This window comes from Podarcis liolepis (assembly GCF_965112155.1).
Source record: "Podarcis liolepis genome assembly, chromosome: 5".
Lineage (NCBI taxonomy): Eukaryota > Metazoa > Chordata > Lepidosauria > Squamata > Lacertidae > Podarcis > Podarcis liolepis.
In genome coordinates this window covers 7,417,818-7,432,121 of record NC_139556.1, presented here as the reverse complement: position 1 = coordinate 7,432,121, position 14,304 = coordinate 7,417,818, and the positions used below count along the sequence as shown (strand labels likewise).

The window sequence follows — 14,304 nt, the reverse complement described above, 5'->3', positions numbered from 1 at the left end:
GTTTAGTCGTTTAGTCGTGTCTGACTCTTCATGACCCCATGGACCAGAGCACGCCAGGCACTCCTGTCTTCCACTGCCTCCTGCAGCTTCCTCAAACTCATGCTGGTAGCTTTGAGAACACTGTCCAATCATCTAGTCCTCTGTCATCCCCTTCTCCTTGTGCCCTCCATCTTTCCCAACATCAGGGTCTTTTCCAGGGAGTCTTCTCTTCTCATGAGGTGGCCAAAGTATTGGAGCCTCAGCTTCAGGATCTGTCCTTCCAGTGAGCACTCAGGGCTGATTTCCTTCAGAATGGATAAGTTTGATCTTCTTATAGTTAGTAGGTCTTAGTACTAGTGTGCAATGGACCTGCACTTAAATACGCAGCAGCAATGCATCTTCAGTGCTGCTGATGCAGCAAAAACAACATGAGAGGCAGCAGTTACAAGTCCCCCTTTAAGTCAAGACATCTATAGTTTTGGTTGGTTCGGGCAACTCATTTGTGTTCCATTAGGGTTCCAGATCAGATATACCAATTCACTCCTTTATTTGTGCTTTCTTTTTAGCATGGGTCCGTGGCAAGTCATTGCACTCACTTTCTAGGTCTCTGGGATAGTTTGGGGTCCTTTTTACTCTCAAGATCAAGGTGTATATGCTGTGTGATTTTCTGCCCACTTTTATTGTAACCTTGCTATCTGAAAGCAGCACTGAGACACACTGTCATTTTCTTCTTCTTCTTCGCCTTTGTAGGCATTACAAGCACAGGCTATGATAAAACATCATAAATCACAATATATAATTTAAAATACAGTGGTGCCTCGCAAGACGAAAAGAATCCGTTCTGTGATTCTCTTCGTCTAGCGGTTTTTTCGTCTTGCGAAGCAAGCCCATTGAAGGATTAGTGGATTAGCGCTATTAGCGGCTTTTAGTGGCTTTTAGTGGCTTATCTGCTGATCGGATCAGCTGATAAGCAGCTTAGCGGCTTAGAAAAAGGGGGGGAGGAAAATAAACCAGCAGGAACTCGCAAGACATTGTCGTCTTGCAAAGCAAGCCCATAGGAAATTCGTTTTGCGAAGCACCTCCAAAACGGAAAACTCTTTCGTCTAGCGAGTTTTCCGTCTTGCGAGGCATTCGTCTTGCGGGGCACCACTGTATATACAAATAAACAGCCATGACAAGGATTATATATCATTGGGATTTCTTCCTGCTAAATAGTGCCATTCACCAATCTGAGAGATACTATTGATAAAAACTCAGCCAGCCTTTCAGTTACTTCTGGGTTAATGTTAGACGCATAGAATCTGATATTTTCATTGTGCCATGATGCTAGACTACCTAAAAAAGGGGGATTGCATGCATTTGCATAGCTCGTTGTACAATGAGCAGTAGAAAAGAAAATGTTCTACAGTGTTTGACACATTCAAAGGACATCCACAATATCTATCATTTCTGGGTATGTTTAAATATCTGCCCTTGACAAAAGTTGAGAGGAAAACGTTCAATCGGGCTAACATAAAGAACTGGAATTATTAATTTTGAGATATAAGTGACCCTGTTATCTGTTTAAACCATAGAACTTAGAGGAGCAAATTTTATATACAGCTGACTTGGTGTTTTGCTTTTCAATTTCCCTCAATCTGGTTTGAATATTGCATTAAATATATTGCTGTAATTGTCACTTCTGCATAATAAACCAAACTTTCTTTGTTCCTCAGGCGTGTGAACTTTTTAATGGGGCATAAGGATAAGGACAGAAATGCAAATTCATAACAGACATGTGTTCCAACTCCAGTTAAGGATCCTAGCAGGAATACACATGAATGTTAGATAGGCATGTGGGTTCAGACGCACACCTTATAACAAACCAACAAACTCATTAAAATAGTGTAATTTAAACAGTGCATGTATTTAAGCATTTTTTGTGTGTGTTTTGTATCAAGGGTCTTCAGTGCGCCATCACAAAATACCTAGTTTAAAATTTGAGTTCACCAAAGGGGTAGAAATATGTATCCTTCCTTCAAAAAATCTACAACAGAGAGCAAGATACTATTTGCAATGTGAGACACTTGAGAGTTAGGACTGGAAAAGATTGTGCAAATTCACTTACTGGTTATTCAATATCAATATCAACCTACCTGGGCAAGGTTCATTGCTGCAGATCCAGGTGCCATGCCTGCAAATACTGAAAAATGCAAATTTTTATTATTATTTAGATGCATGGGCAAACTGAACATAGCCTATCATTAGTGGGTGATGGGATCACCAAAGGTCTTTTTCTTTAGCAGTCAAGGAGATGAATTTGATGGGACAATTGACACAAGGTAAGGGAAGCCATACAGATGCTTGTTCTTGTACCTGCATGCCTACTTCTCTGCGGCTAATAGCAGCTCCTGGGGATGAGAGCCCTTTGAACTTTGCCCTGGGCTGTCCCCATGGGGGGGAATCCTTCTCTGGAAGCCCAGATCCTAATCCTTATTGCTGATTTAAATCAATTAAATCTCACTTCTCATGCTATTATTCAACAAAGTTCTCTTTAATCTTTTATGTAATCATCTTCAAATGAAGGGTGGTATACAAGTAATAATAATAATAATAATAATAATAATAATAATAGTGTCCAAGGCCTTAAGCACATGCATGAGTGTGTTGAAACTTATTCCTTGGGATCATCTATAGTTCTGGCCTAGGCACTTATTTTACACACTGAGATACAGGAGAATCAACTCCATACCAATTCATGCTCCAGGCAAGGAGCTACATGTCTGAATGTTTCCCTATCAATGGAGTTCCTTGCACATAGAAAAATACCATGTATGGGAGACAGCTAGACTGATGTCTCCTCCCTCACTTGAAAGCTTTCTATGTGTCGGTTGAGTGGAGTTTTTGTTCTTTGGTGTTTTTGGTGCTGTGGAACTGAAACGTGCACCTAAAGCATCACAATCCAAAATAAACATTAGGACTTGATTTGGCTACGTGTATAGATTGGTCCTCAAGGTATATAACCAGTGAGTTGGCCAGAAATGTAAGTGTCTATGGGGATAATCACACAGGTTCTCATCGCTTGTGACAACATTACCATTGTGGATCCCATTATCCTATTTACCATGAGTTGCAGTCCTGGTAGACAGAAGAGCCAGGAGAGTAGCGCTTGCCTGAATGTAGGCAGGGGCAATCAGAGCTGTCAACACAGAGGTCTCCATCAAGCAGCTTGCCCTCTAGAGAGGCCAGCAAAAACACTGTTAGTATCCACAAAACCATTTGAACCCTAAATTCTAAGGAAGAAGATTGACACAAGTCATAAATGTTTATCAGCTGACATCTTTCACCCTCAACAAAAGAAATTACCATGAAAATCCCTGAAACGAGAAGTAATCGACTATAGAATAACAAAAATAAAGAAATAAACTAGAATTAAACAAAAACTTAACGAGATGCCAGCTACAAAACTCATTTCACTGAACTAATCAGTTTCCTCAGAAGGAAATAAAGAAATTGTAAGATTTTAAGTGATATCAAACAAGCTCAAGATCAGGGCTAGAAATGCTTCTTCGAGTTTACAAAAAAGGTATGAAAACCTCAATGACAAGTTTTAAACATTTAAGAGAATCGAGCAGTAGTGATAAGAAAATGAGGTTTTAAAGTATTCAAACAAACTCAGAAAACAGGGCAGAAACTCAAAAAAGTTTTAACCAAAACCCTATTTAAGAGAACCAAGCAGTAGTAATAAGAAATAATACTGATACAAAATTAAGGTTTGACGTTTCAGCCAAACTCAAAAACAGGGCAGAGACTGCTGATGTTAAAGAATGAACCACTGCAAGTCAGAAACCCTTGCCAAACTATTGCAAATCACCCAGAGATCTGCCAGCAGATGACCACCCTTGACCTTAATGTGCTCCTACAATATTCTGTGATAAACTGGGGCTTCGTAGGGGTTCCTCAGCAGACAAGTCAATATGGAACAGGTCCCCTGAACACCACTGCCCTAGCAAACAAAGTTTGCCTTAGCTGAGCTGTGAAAACACTACCCAGTGTATGTCTAGCTGAAAAGAATACATACTCTTACATCTCCAGGCTCAATTAAAAAGCCTCTCACAGTATATCGTCTTCATTTTCTTTCCCTAACAGCTGGAATGACTTAGAAATAATTCAGAAGCAACTTAAGACTTTGCAGGCAAAAGGGAAGAAGTAATGGATCATCATCCATCGCTGAACTCACATAGACCTTTATTTCTTTTTATTTAATAGTAGCTCTTTGATAAAATGCATGTAGGCCTAATCTGGGGGCAGAGAAAAAGAGAAGGAGAAGTGAGAGAAATAAATACTCCTAAACATTTGAAAACAGACACCAGTTTTCTTCTTTAAATGAAATGGGAAATGCTACTGCTCAAAGATTGGCTCTGTAAACAGATCAGTAAATAAATTACCAGGGCAGCTGCAGCCATCGACACATTTTTCTTGGCACACTTCATTGATATTCAAACTCTGGCAGGTTTTGGCACAAGGGGATGTGCACTCCTTATACTCCAAGCCAACTGGACATCCTGGCCCTGAAAAAATTGCAGGGATCTGAGAGACAAATCCTTTAGGAATCTACGAATACTCTACTTACTTTATTATACAGAAGGGTGGATATTTTATTTGGTCAATTCCTTTCTCGTATTTTATTTTTTAAAAAACCACTTCTAAGGTGGTAAAACTTACACATACAAAACAGATAACATATTACAGTGACCATACAACATTTGGCAAATAGAATCACGTGTGAATGCTGAAATTCCAAGAAACGTTTGTGAACATCTGAAAACTTAGTTCTGGAGACAGAAAGGAACTGAATGTGGCTCGGGAGATATTTTGCTTTCCATGGTGTAAACATGCAGCTTGTTTGTTCTATCTCTGGCCAAATCATTTTTGAAGTAACTCCAAAACCTGCAAACAGCTATTAGCTGCGGTTAACAGTGAGATGAGCAGAGATACCACATGCAATGGGTGTTCTTTCATTCTGCCTTTTGCTCTCTGGAAACAATTATAATCTGTCTCCACCTGCCATGATACAAAGGTGAATGCCTGGCTGTTATTGTTGCAAATTATGGTGATTTGCATTGGGAAATGTTCTGATGCCTTGGAGCAGAAGGGAGCTGCTGTTCAACAATATCTGCAAGGCAGCTTTGTGGCCACCCCTGCCCTGGAGAGTAACCCTAATACAGTGTGTTTGTGTTGCTTGTATTCAGTAAATAAAGCTACTGTATTAAAAAAAATATTTGAAACTGCCAAGTTGGCCTGGTATGTACTTGCAATAGACTGGTCAGCCACAACACCCGATTGGTAGGTCCCTCGTAGCTGGGTGCAATCTGGCCAATGGGACGCAGTCCAAACAGTCTGAGGGACCTATTTATACCCATGAACGTGACCCAGAGCTTCCTCTTTTGGGGCGTGCATTTGGAACACCCGCCCACCTCTCTCTATATTTGGGGCTGTGAGCTTGACCTTGTTATGCCATTGTGTGTCATCTGTCATTGGGACAGGGGCACGGCAGGAATTTTCCCCACTTGGCTGATTGGCTGGTGCCATTTGGGTTTCGCAAATCGTCACAACTTGTAAGGTTGTGGATAGGCTCTGGTTCAGGTGATAGGGATGGGAGAACGCTCTCGCCAACCCTATGTGAAGGGTATTCCATTAAAGGAATCCAGGGACTTAATGGTTTGGTCAACCCCTGAGAGGGGGTTGTGCCCGTGCCTGAGTCCAGGGGGACATTTGGGTGGTGGAGATAGCCCATTCCTGGCTTTCCACTTATCCACGTGTTCCCCCTTGGCTGACCTATGCTGGTGCCCTGGGTCAGCGCTACCTGCAAGGGTGCAGGGAGCTAGTCTAACCAGAGCCTATGCAACCAGTCACTTGCTGTAATCAATAAAGTTGTGGCCTAAATTCTGCCCAAAACCAAAATTTGAGCCAAGTGAATTTATTGGGGGGGGGGGTCCGGGTCTGAACATGCAAAAGCAAAAACCCTCTTGCCCATGGCCATAGACTTTGACCTATACAGATTGTGTTTCATATTGCTAGCCCTCATCTAAGCCATAATTTGGTGCAGACATTCATTCAGGGACTTGGCCACGGCCACCGGGTTTGGTGAAAAGGCGAAGAAGTCCTGGGTGCCATTAGCACAGTGGCAGTGACACCACCTGACAGTCCCTTCCAATGGTTACACATCTCTGTTGAAAAGCATGGATAAGAAATAGCCCACAAATAGATGGCACCGTGAGAGATGCAAGGTCTGTGCCCTTAGGCAATCGTGACAGCTTTTTGCTCGGAACTGGGAGTTCAAGCCATGTTACTAGTGTTTTAGAACTCTCCAAATCAATCTGTACTGCTGTCCAGTACAGAAACCAAGTCTTGGAAACTTACTGCATGAAGCGCTGTCAGGCCATCCTTCCAGAATCACACCTTGACGAGCACAGTTTCTGGCATACTCTAGAAAAACGGGACAGTGGCAGTTCCTATCCTGGGCACATCTGCAGATGTCTTCTTCACAGAGGCCAATGAATTGCTCGGGATCAACCAAGTGATGACATTTGGAAAAGACAGTGGATGTCCTCAGCAGCTGGCAATTTTCTATAACGCCCTGCAGGTACAGAATAATTAGAGCTGTCACAAAGCTATTACAATAAGCCTCATGGGATAAGGGTGGGTTCGGGAAGGGAAGGGTATAACTGCAGGAATAAAGGTAAAGGGACCCCTGACCATTAGGTCCAGTCGTGGCCGACTCTGGGGTTGCAGCGCTCATCTCGCTTTATTGGCCAAGGGAGCCGGCGTACAGCTTCTGGGTCATGTGGCCAGCATGACTAAGCCGCTTCTGGTGAACCAGAGCAGTGCACGGAAACGCTGGTTACCTTCCCGCCAGAGCGGTACCTATTTATCTACTTGCACTTTGACATGCTTTCAAACCGCTAGGGTGGCATGAGCTGGGACCGAGCAACGGGAGCTCACCCCGTCACGGGGATTTGAACCGCCGACTTTCTGATCAGCAAGCCCTAAGCTCTGTGGTTTAACCCACAGCGCCACCCACATCCCTAACTGCAGGAATATGCAGGTGCTATTCTCTTCCTCCACCCCATGAATTGTCCCTGGAGAGATGTCAGGAGCAGGGCTTCATGTCTGAATACTCTCTCCTCTGTTCACTCCTGTTTCATTCACTGCAGAGACCTCATTGGGGGCCTGGCCCTGATGGCTGGTATAGAATAGAGGCAGGGCCAGATTTAGGTTTGATGAGGCCCTAAGCCACTGAAGCTAATGGACCCCCTATATGTCCAGCTGTCCTTGTCAACAACAAATTGTCGCTGTTTTCTTTGTGTTGAATATATGCTATATGGTAATTTATGGACCTAATAGGCATCTAAAGCCATTTGCACATAACAAATAGGAGCCTACACAACACAACACAAAACACTGTTGCTGTAGGTTTAATTTTATTTGTTTTTTAATCTTATATTTTGGAAATGTACATCCAGGTTTTTTTCCTTTAAATTTTTTGGGGGCCCCCAAGAGAGTGGGGCCCTAAGTTATAGCTTGTTTAGCTTATATGTAAATCCGGCGCTGAGCAGAGGCCAAGTCCCCAGTGCAAATCTCACCTTTGCTATCAACTCATTACACCAAGTGTCTTTAGTCAAGGCACAGACTTTCCTTTCAAGTCAGGAGGCAGGCTAGCTCCTGCCCTCTCTCTCTTTTAAAAAGAACTAAATGCTTCATTATGTTATTATAAATTTTATCCTATACTCCTTTTATTTATTAGGTTCTTAATCCCATAGACATGCCTCAACGCTGCACCCATTTTATCCTCACACTAACCTTCAGAGAGATTAATCTGAGAAACAGATTTAATGTTCACTGAAGGAATTGGCAGGACTCAAGAGTCACGCAACACTTTTCCACCAACCCCTTTGAGTAGGAAGAAAGAGTACGAAACCCCATAGCTCAGTAGTGGTGGGCAGAATACAGACTGAACCATAGCTATTGTTCTCTGCCCCGACAGCTGACCATGGCACATTGAAAGGCGCTGAGGGATAGGGAATTGTGCATTCTTGAGGCAGAGCCTAGCAAACAAAGGAAGCTGTTTTTCTTTATGTAAAAGATCAAAATTCTTCCAACAGGCCCTGGTATTGCTGAACTGCTATTAATAGAACAATGTATTGCTTTGAGAATGAATAAATTAAACTAATGTTTGAAAATGCCACAAAAGTCTCCTGAATACATAACACAGAGCCTTCGCTTCTTCAGCCTGCAGGAGAAATAATCCTCTGTCCATGCTCTCTGTTTGATAGTAGTTGATACAAGCACAACTGCTGTGGTATCTTTCCGTAATCCATAATTCTGCCCAAATGAAGCTCAGTCTTACCATGAGGCAAGGAGAGGTGGGGCACCTCAAAGAGGACATTTCTAGTGCCATTGAAGGTCAGCAAAGCAGATAGGTGGGGGCACAGGACACTGGCAAGCTGGCAAGCAGTGCACCCCATATTTAATGGAGCAGAAGGTACAGAAGTCATGCTAATGAGCCCTTAGGATTTTCTGCTTTAGGTTAAAAGGTCCAAATCTAGTCCTAGTTCTGATATACATATTTTTTTTAAAAAAAAGTGGGTTAGATCCAGACTTAATCATGCTTAGAGCAGACCCACTGAAGCCAATGGGACAAGTTGATCATGACCAAGCTAAGTTCCATTGATTTCAATAGGGTTACTGTAAGCATGACTACTTGCGCAATCTTCCTAACCATGCCTACTCAGACATGCCCTATTGCATTCAGTGGGGCTTACACGCAAGCAAATGGAATTAGGATTGTAGTCTAACTCTAGAGCCAACCCAGCAATATAATCACAGTTAAAATGGCTGTCATTACAGCAAAAGTGGCTCCTCCAAAGCTGGGGTCTCAGGATGAAGGGTAGCAATAAAGAATCCTGTTGTGGAGGTCCCTTGGGGCACTGGAACGGGCTGCAAGCCCTCCATACTAGCTATTCCATGCCAAAGGGTCATTACAGCCAAAACATTGTAAGTTTTTTCTAAACCGGCAAAAGCTGCAAGTTGGGCTAGATGTGGTTAGATAGGCAGAACTAGACTGGCTGAGGGCAGAGGAAGGAGGAATTGTCCCTGTTCTGGGAGTGAAGAGCATTGAGGGCCTTGGTTAAGCATCTCCAAGCAAAACCCCAAACAAGCCGAAAGCATCAGTCATCAGAAAGTTCAATGGTACGAAAACAAACAGGATTATTTGTATGAACCAGGACCTCTGTTTTCTATCAACAAGTGGCTGGGTGTTGCAAAAGGGAACAGAAGATGGAAAGCAGATTGGCAAAAGCAAAGTTAGCACCTCAAAGGAAGTCCAGAACATAATAAACAGTCAAGAGGGAAAATGACTGGGTGATGCAGTTTGGGTAAGAGACAACACAGAGAGGGGTGCTTTCTGGCATACATGACTTAGCAGCCGCTTCCAGTCATTGCTGGTCAACTGTAGCTGAATAGCGACTCTAACCTGAATAACATTTTGTAACCAGGTAGGCAACTCCCCTTCCCCAGACCCAAATGTGTGTATGGAGGCGGGGTGTGTGTGTGTTTTATTTATATCATTGTTTATGGATAAAGGGTTACATATGTATTCAGACCCTTGCTACAACTCTGACCTCCCCATCTTAGAACTGAATGATCCCTGTTGCAGAACTTCCAGTGGTCGAGACCACTTGCACTGCCCAAAAAACTGTCTCTCTCCCCACCAGAGACCCACATCAACACAGTCAAGAGGTCTAGAGCAGGGGTAGGCAACCTAAGGCCTGGGGGCTGGATGTGGCCCAATCGCCTTCTCAATCCAACCTGCGGACGGTCCAGGAATCAGTGTGTTTTTACATGAGTAGAATGTGTGCGTTCATTGAAAATGCATCTCTGGGTTATTTGTGGGGCATAGGAATTCGTTCATATATATTTTTCCAAAATATAGTCTGGCCCTCCACATGGTCTGAGGAATGGTGGACCAGCCCATGGCTGAACAAGGTTGCTGACCCCTGCCTCAGATCCTTAGAATCATAGAATCATAGAATCATAGAGTTGGAAGAGACCACAAGGGCCATCGAGTCCAACCCCCTGCCAAGCAGGAAACACCATCAGAGCACTCCTGACATATGATTGTCAAGCCTCTGCTTAAAGACCTCCAAAGAAGGAGACTCCACCACACTCCTTGGCAGCAAATTCCACTGTCAAACAGCTCTTACTGTCAGGAAGTTCTTCCTAATGTTTAGGTGGAATCTTCTTTCTTGTAGTTTGGATCCATTGCTCCGTGTCCGCTTCTCTGGAGCAGCAGAAAACAACCTTTCTCCCTCCTCTATGTGGCATCCTTTTATATATTTGAACATGGCTATCATATCACCCCTTAACCTCCTCTTCTCCAGGCTAAACATGCCCAGCTCCCTTAGCCGTTCCTCATAAGGCATCGTTTCCAGGCCTTAATGGCCTGGTCTTTTATTACAGCAGAAATAAAATCTATTGAATGTTTTTGAGCCACTGAGGTTTCTTGGGATGCCTATTCCTTTTAGTAGCATGGTTACAATACAATTCTACTGTCCACAATCAAATCCCTCAATCTATAAAGTCCATTCCTCTTCCAGCATCTGAGGGACGGTGGACCGGCCCCCTGCTGAAAAAGGTTGCTGACCCCTGGTCTAGAGGGCCTGTTAAAGAGGAGACAGAATGCTAGGCTCCAAGTCAGAGGCCTCTCTCTTTTAAGCCACCCACTCCTGTTGGAAGAGGCTGGTTGATGAAGCCCTAGAACAGTGGTCTGCAACCTTTAAGACAAAAAGAGCCACTTGGACCCATTTCCGAAGAAAAAAAAACCTGGGAGCCGCAAAACCATTGCGACATTTAAAACAAATATAACACTGCATATATTGTTTCTTACCTTAATGTCCGATCTGACAGCGGGCGGGAAGGTGACGTCAGGACGGTGCGTGACTAACGCACGCACCGCCCCCATGCGACGTCACAGCCAGTACAGCGCCTGCCACAGTGGGGAGTGTCGGGGCGCACAATGCGCCTCCTCTCCTCGCTAGTATCCGCCCCGGAGCTGCGGCAAAGGTGTAAAAGAGCCACATGCGGCTCCGGAGCCGCGGGTTGCAGACCCCTGGGCTAGAAGCATAAAAGCTCCCTTCACACTCTCGGGCTTAGTCAAGTTGCTTGCTAGGAGGCTGCCCTGCTTCACAGGTTTTCTGCTGGATTGGACCACATATTCTCCAAATTGCATCTTCTTCTACCTGCCCCGCCTTTGCACAGTGTAAGTGGCTGACTGGCTGCAACATTCATTTCAACAGCCACGCTGGGTAAAGGAGAGGCATATTTGCAAGCAAAACAGTATCCACTTGACCTTACTTTGTCAACAAGGAACACCACTATTTCCTTTTCTTATTTTTTTATCACAATTAAAGGCTATAAATGCATAATTTTACAGTTACTAATCGATAAAACAAACCGTGTGTACATCAAAATAAGAAAGACAATAATATACACCTGTGTGGCATCCCTCCACCACAGCTCAACCTCTTATAAATTAGTGTATACAGTGGTACCTCGGGTTACATACGCTTCAGGTTACAGACTCCTCTAACCCAGAAATAGTACCTCGGGTTAAGAACTTTGCTTCAGGATGAGAACAGAAATTGTGCAGCAGCAGCACGCCAGTAGTGGGAGGCCCCATTAGTTAAAGTGGTGCTTCAGGTTAAGAACAGTTTCAGGTTAAGAACCGACCTCCGGAACGAATTAAGTACTTAACCTGAGGTACCACTGTATATTACATTGTGTCATCCTGTTCATTATCTAACCATCATTAAACTTATTTCTAATTGATTCATCTTTACATATTTAATCTATACATATCAACATACTGTATTTTTTTTTTTTGGACCAGTATTTTCCCATATATTCTTCAAAACATTGCCATTCTTTCCTCAGATTTTGATTAGATTGATTTCTTATAACTGCCATTAATTTAACCAAACCTATAAATTTGCCTAATTTTTTTTATCCACTCCTTCTTTGTGGAGCTAATATCTCCTTTCCAATTTCTTGCCAGTAATATTCTGGCCGCAGCAGTTGCATATAAAAATATCCTTTTCTTATCTTTCCCTACTATGCTCAAAAGGAGAGCCTCTGGTTTCTTTTCAATTGACATTTTAAACATCTTTTTAAGCTCTTCTTGAATAATCCCCCAGAAGCTCTTAACTTTCTCGCAGCCCCACCAGACGTGCATCCTTGTCCCCTCTGCATTTTTGCATTTCCAACATAAGTTGGATTTTAACTTATAAATCTTGCCTAGTTTTATAGGTGTCAAATGCCACCTATATAGCATTTCCATGGTGTTTTCTTTGATAGTTTGGCAGGCAGTAAATCTGATGTCCGGCCTCTCCCACTGGTCCAATTACTTCTTTTACTGCTTCATCTTTAAGATCCCATTCCAATAAAAAATTGTAGGTTTTAGATAATAGCTCTTTTTTGCTTTTTAATAAAACCATTTGTAATTTGGATTCTTCCTTACCAAAACCCGTTTTCTTGTCCGAATTAAAAATATTGTATAGTTGATGAAATTGAAGTCAGTCAGCGAGACAATGTCTTATCTCCTCAAAGGCTTTTACTTTTAAATTCCCTTCCTCTTCTTTTAACAATTGTCTATAGGCTGGCCAAGGGACGCGGGTGGCACTGTGAGTTAAACGAAAGGGTCTAGGACTTGCCAATCAGAAGGTCGGCGGTTTGAATCCCTGCGATGGGGTGAGCTCCCGTTGCTTGGTCCCTGCTCCTGCCAACCTAGCAGTTCGAAAGCACGTCAAAGTGCAAGTAGATAAATAGGTACCACTCCGGCGGAAAGGTAAACGGCATTTCCGTGCGCTGCTCTGGTTCACCAGAAGCGGCTTAGTCATGCTGGCCACATGACCCAGAAGCTGTACGCCGGCTCCCTCGGCCAATAAAGCGAGATGAGCGCCGCAACCCCAGAGTTGGCCACGACTAGACCTAATGGTCAGGGGTCCCCTTTACCTTTATAGGCTGCCCAGCCACTTTCCATATTGATTTTTTTAACTGCAAAGGCAGGGACAGCCAGCATGGAGTATGGGGCTCTAATAACGGTTGATATTTCCTTTTCTTTTATCAACTGTGAAGATAGGCAATTTCCATTACAAAACCACAAAGAAATGGGCACAGAGAGTTGAATCCTCCCTCTTTCCCAGTACTACCCCTGCATTCAACTTTGCAACCTTTCCGCTGCATTTCCCTTTTCAAAACAAATGCTGTTTCTCTGCCTTCTCTCTCAACCGCATCTCCAGCTGACAGTGTTTACGGCAAAGTACATTGGCCTCTCTCTTGCTCTCTCTGCCACAGAACTCCCCCACCCCCACACAAAAATGCCGCAAATCTGAAATATGCATTTGTCTTGGCAGGCCAGTTGTTTGCAATGTAAAAAACAAACAAACCACAAACTTATTTCCCCCCCACAAAGATGGCATGACTTAGAAAAAGCATGAAAGCATCTTCCTACTAATTTCTTTCTCTTTCTTTCTGAGTGGATGCCATTGTTTCCTATAGACAGCTCTCACTTCTGCACCAGAAGAGGAAAAGATGCTGTCAGCATTAGGAAGAACTTCCTGACAGTAAGAGCTGTTCGACAGTGGAATTTGCTGCCAAGGAGTGTGGTGGAGTCTCCTTCTTTGGAGGTCTTTAAGCAGAGGCTTGACAACCATATGTCAGGAGTGCTCTGATGGTGTTTCCTGCTTGGCAGGGGGTTGGACTCGATGGCCCTTGTGGTCTCTTCCAACTCTTTGATTCTATGATTCTAACTCCAACCTCTTATTTTATCAGTAAATAAATGTTATTAAAAGGAAGCAGGAAGTGGGATATTCCGATGCTTAAATTATCGAGTGTACAGTGGTACCTCGGGTTACATATGCTTCAGGTTACCTACTGCAGTGGTTCTAGGGATTGCTCGTGCGTAAGCCGGTGCAAACACCTGGCTGGGTTGCCTGAGTGAACCTTTTCTGTCCAGACAGCCACTCACCCGTGGCTGTCTCAATCGCTGGCAGAATCTGTCAGTGGGCGTTTCTTAAACTTCTTCCAGCAAAGAAGCTCTTTGACGCCTAGTCTCCTCCTACTCTCTCTGCGCGAAAGCCTTCTGCGCAAGGAGGGCGTAGGCAGCGGAGGATCCCTACTCTCCCCGCTGGTCCCCGGTAAGGAGTCATGGGACCGCCTCGCCGCTTCCCCCATCTGCCCCCCTTCTCCACTGGTGCTACGCTGATTCTCTTCCCCAGAAGATGGGCT

The 14,304-nt window shown here is 43.7% G+C and overlaps 1 protein-coding gene across 1 annotated transcript in view; it reads right to left on the bottom strand.

Moving 5' to 3' along the window:
• The window catches only part of VWF (von Willebrand factor), a 159,612-nt gene that overhangs the window by 129,181 nt on the left and 16,127 nt on the right, over positions 1-14,304 (bottom strand). Inside the window, exons 7-10 of the mRNA XM_083503303.1 lie at positions 6,382-6,598; positions 4,407-4,529; positions 3,083-3,194; positions 2,115-2,161 (exon numbers count right to left, since the gene is read on the bottom strand). Coding sequence (XP_083359429.1) covers positions 2,115-2,161; positions 3,083-3,194; positions 4,407-4,529; positions 6,382-6,598 — 499 coding nt within the window. The remainder of the gene's footprint in view (positions 1-2,114; positions 2,162-3,082; positions 3,195-4,406; positions 4,530-6,381; positions 6,599-14,304) is intronic.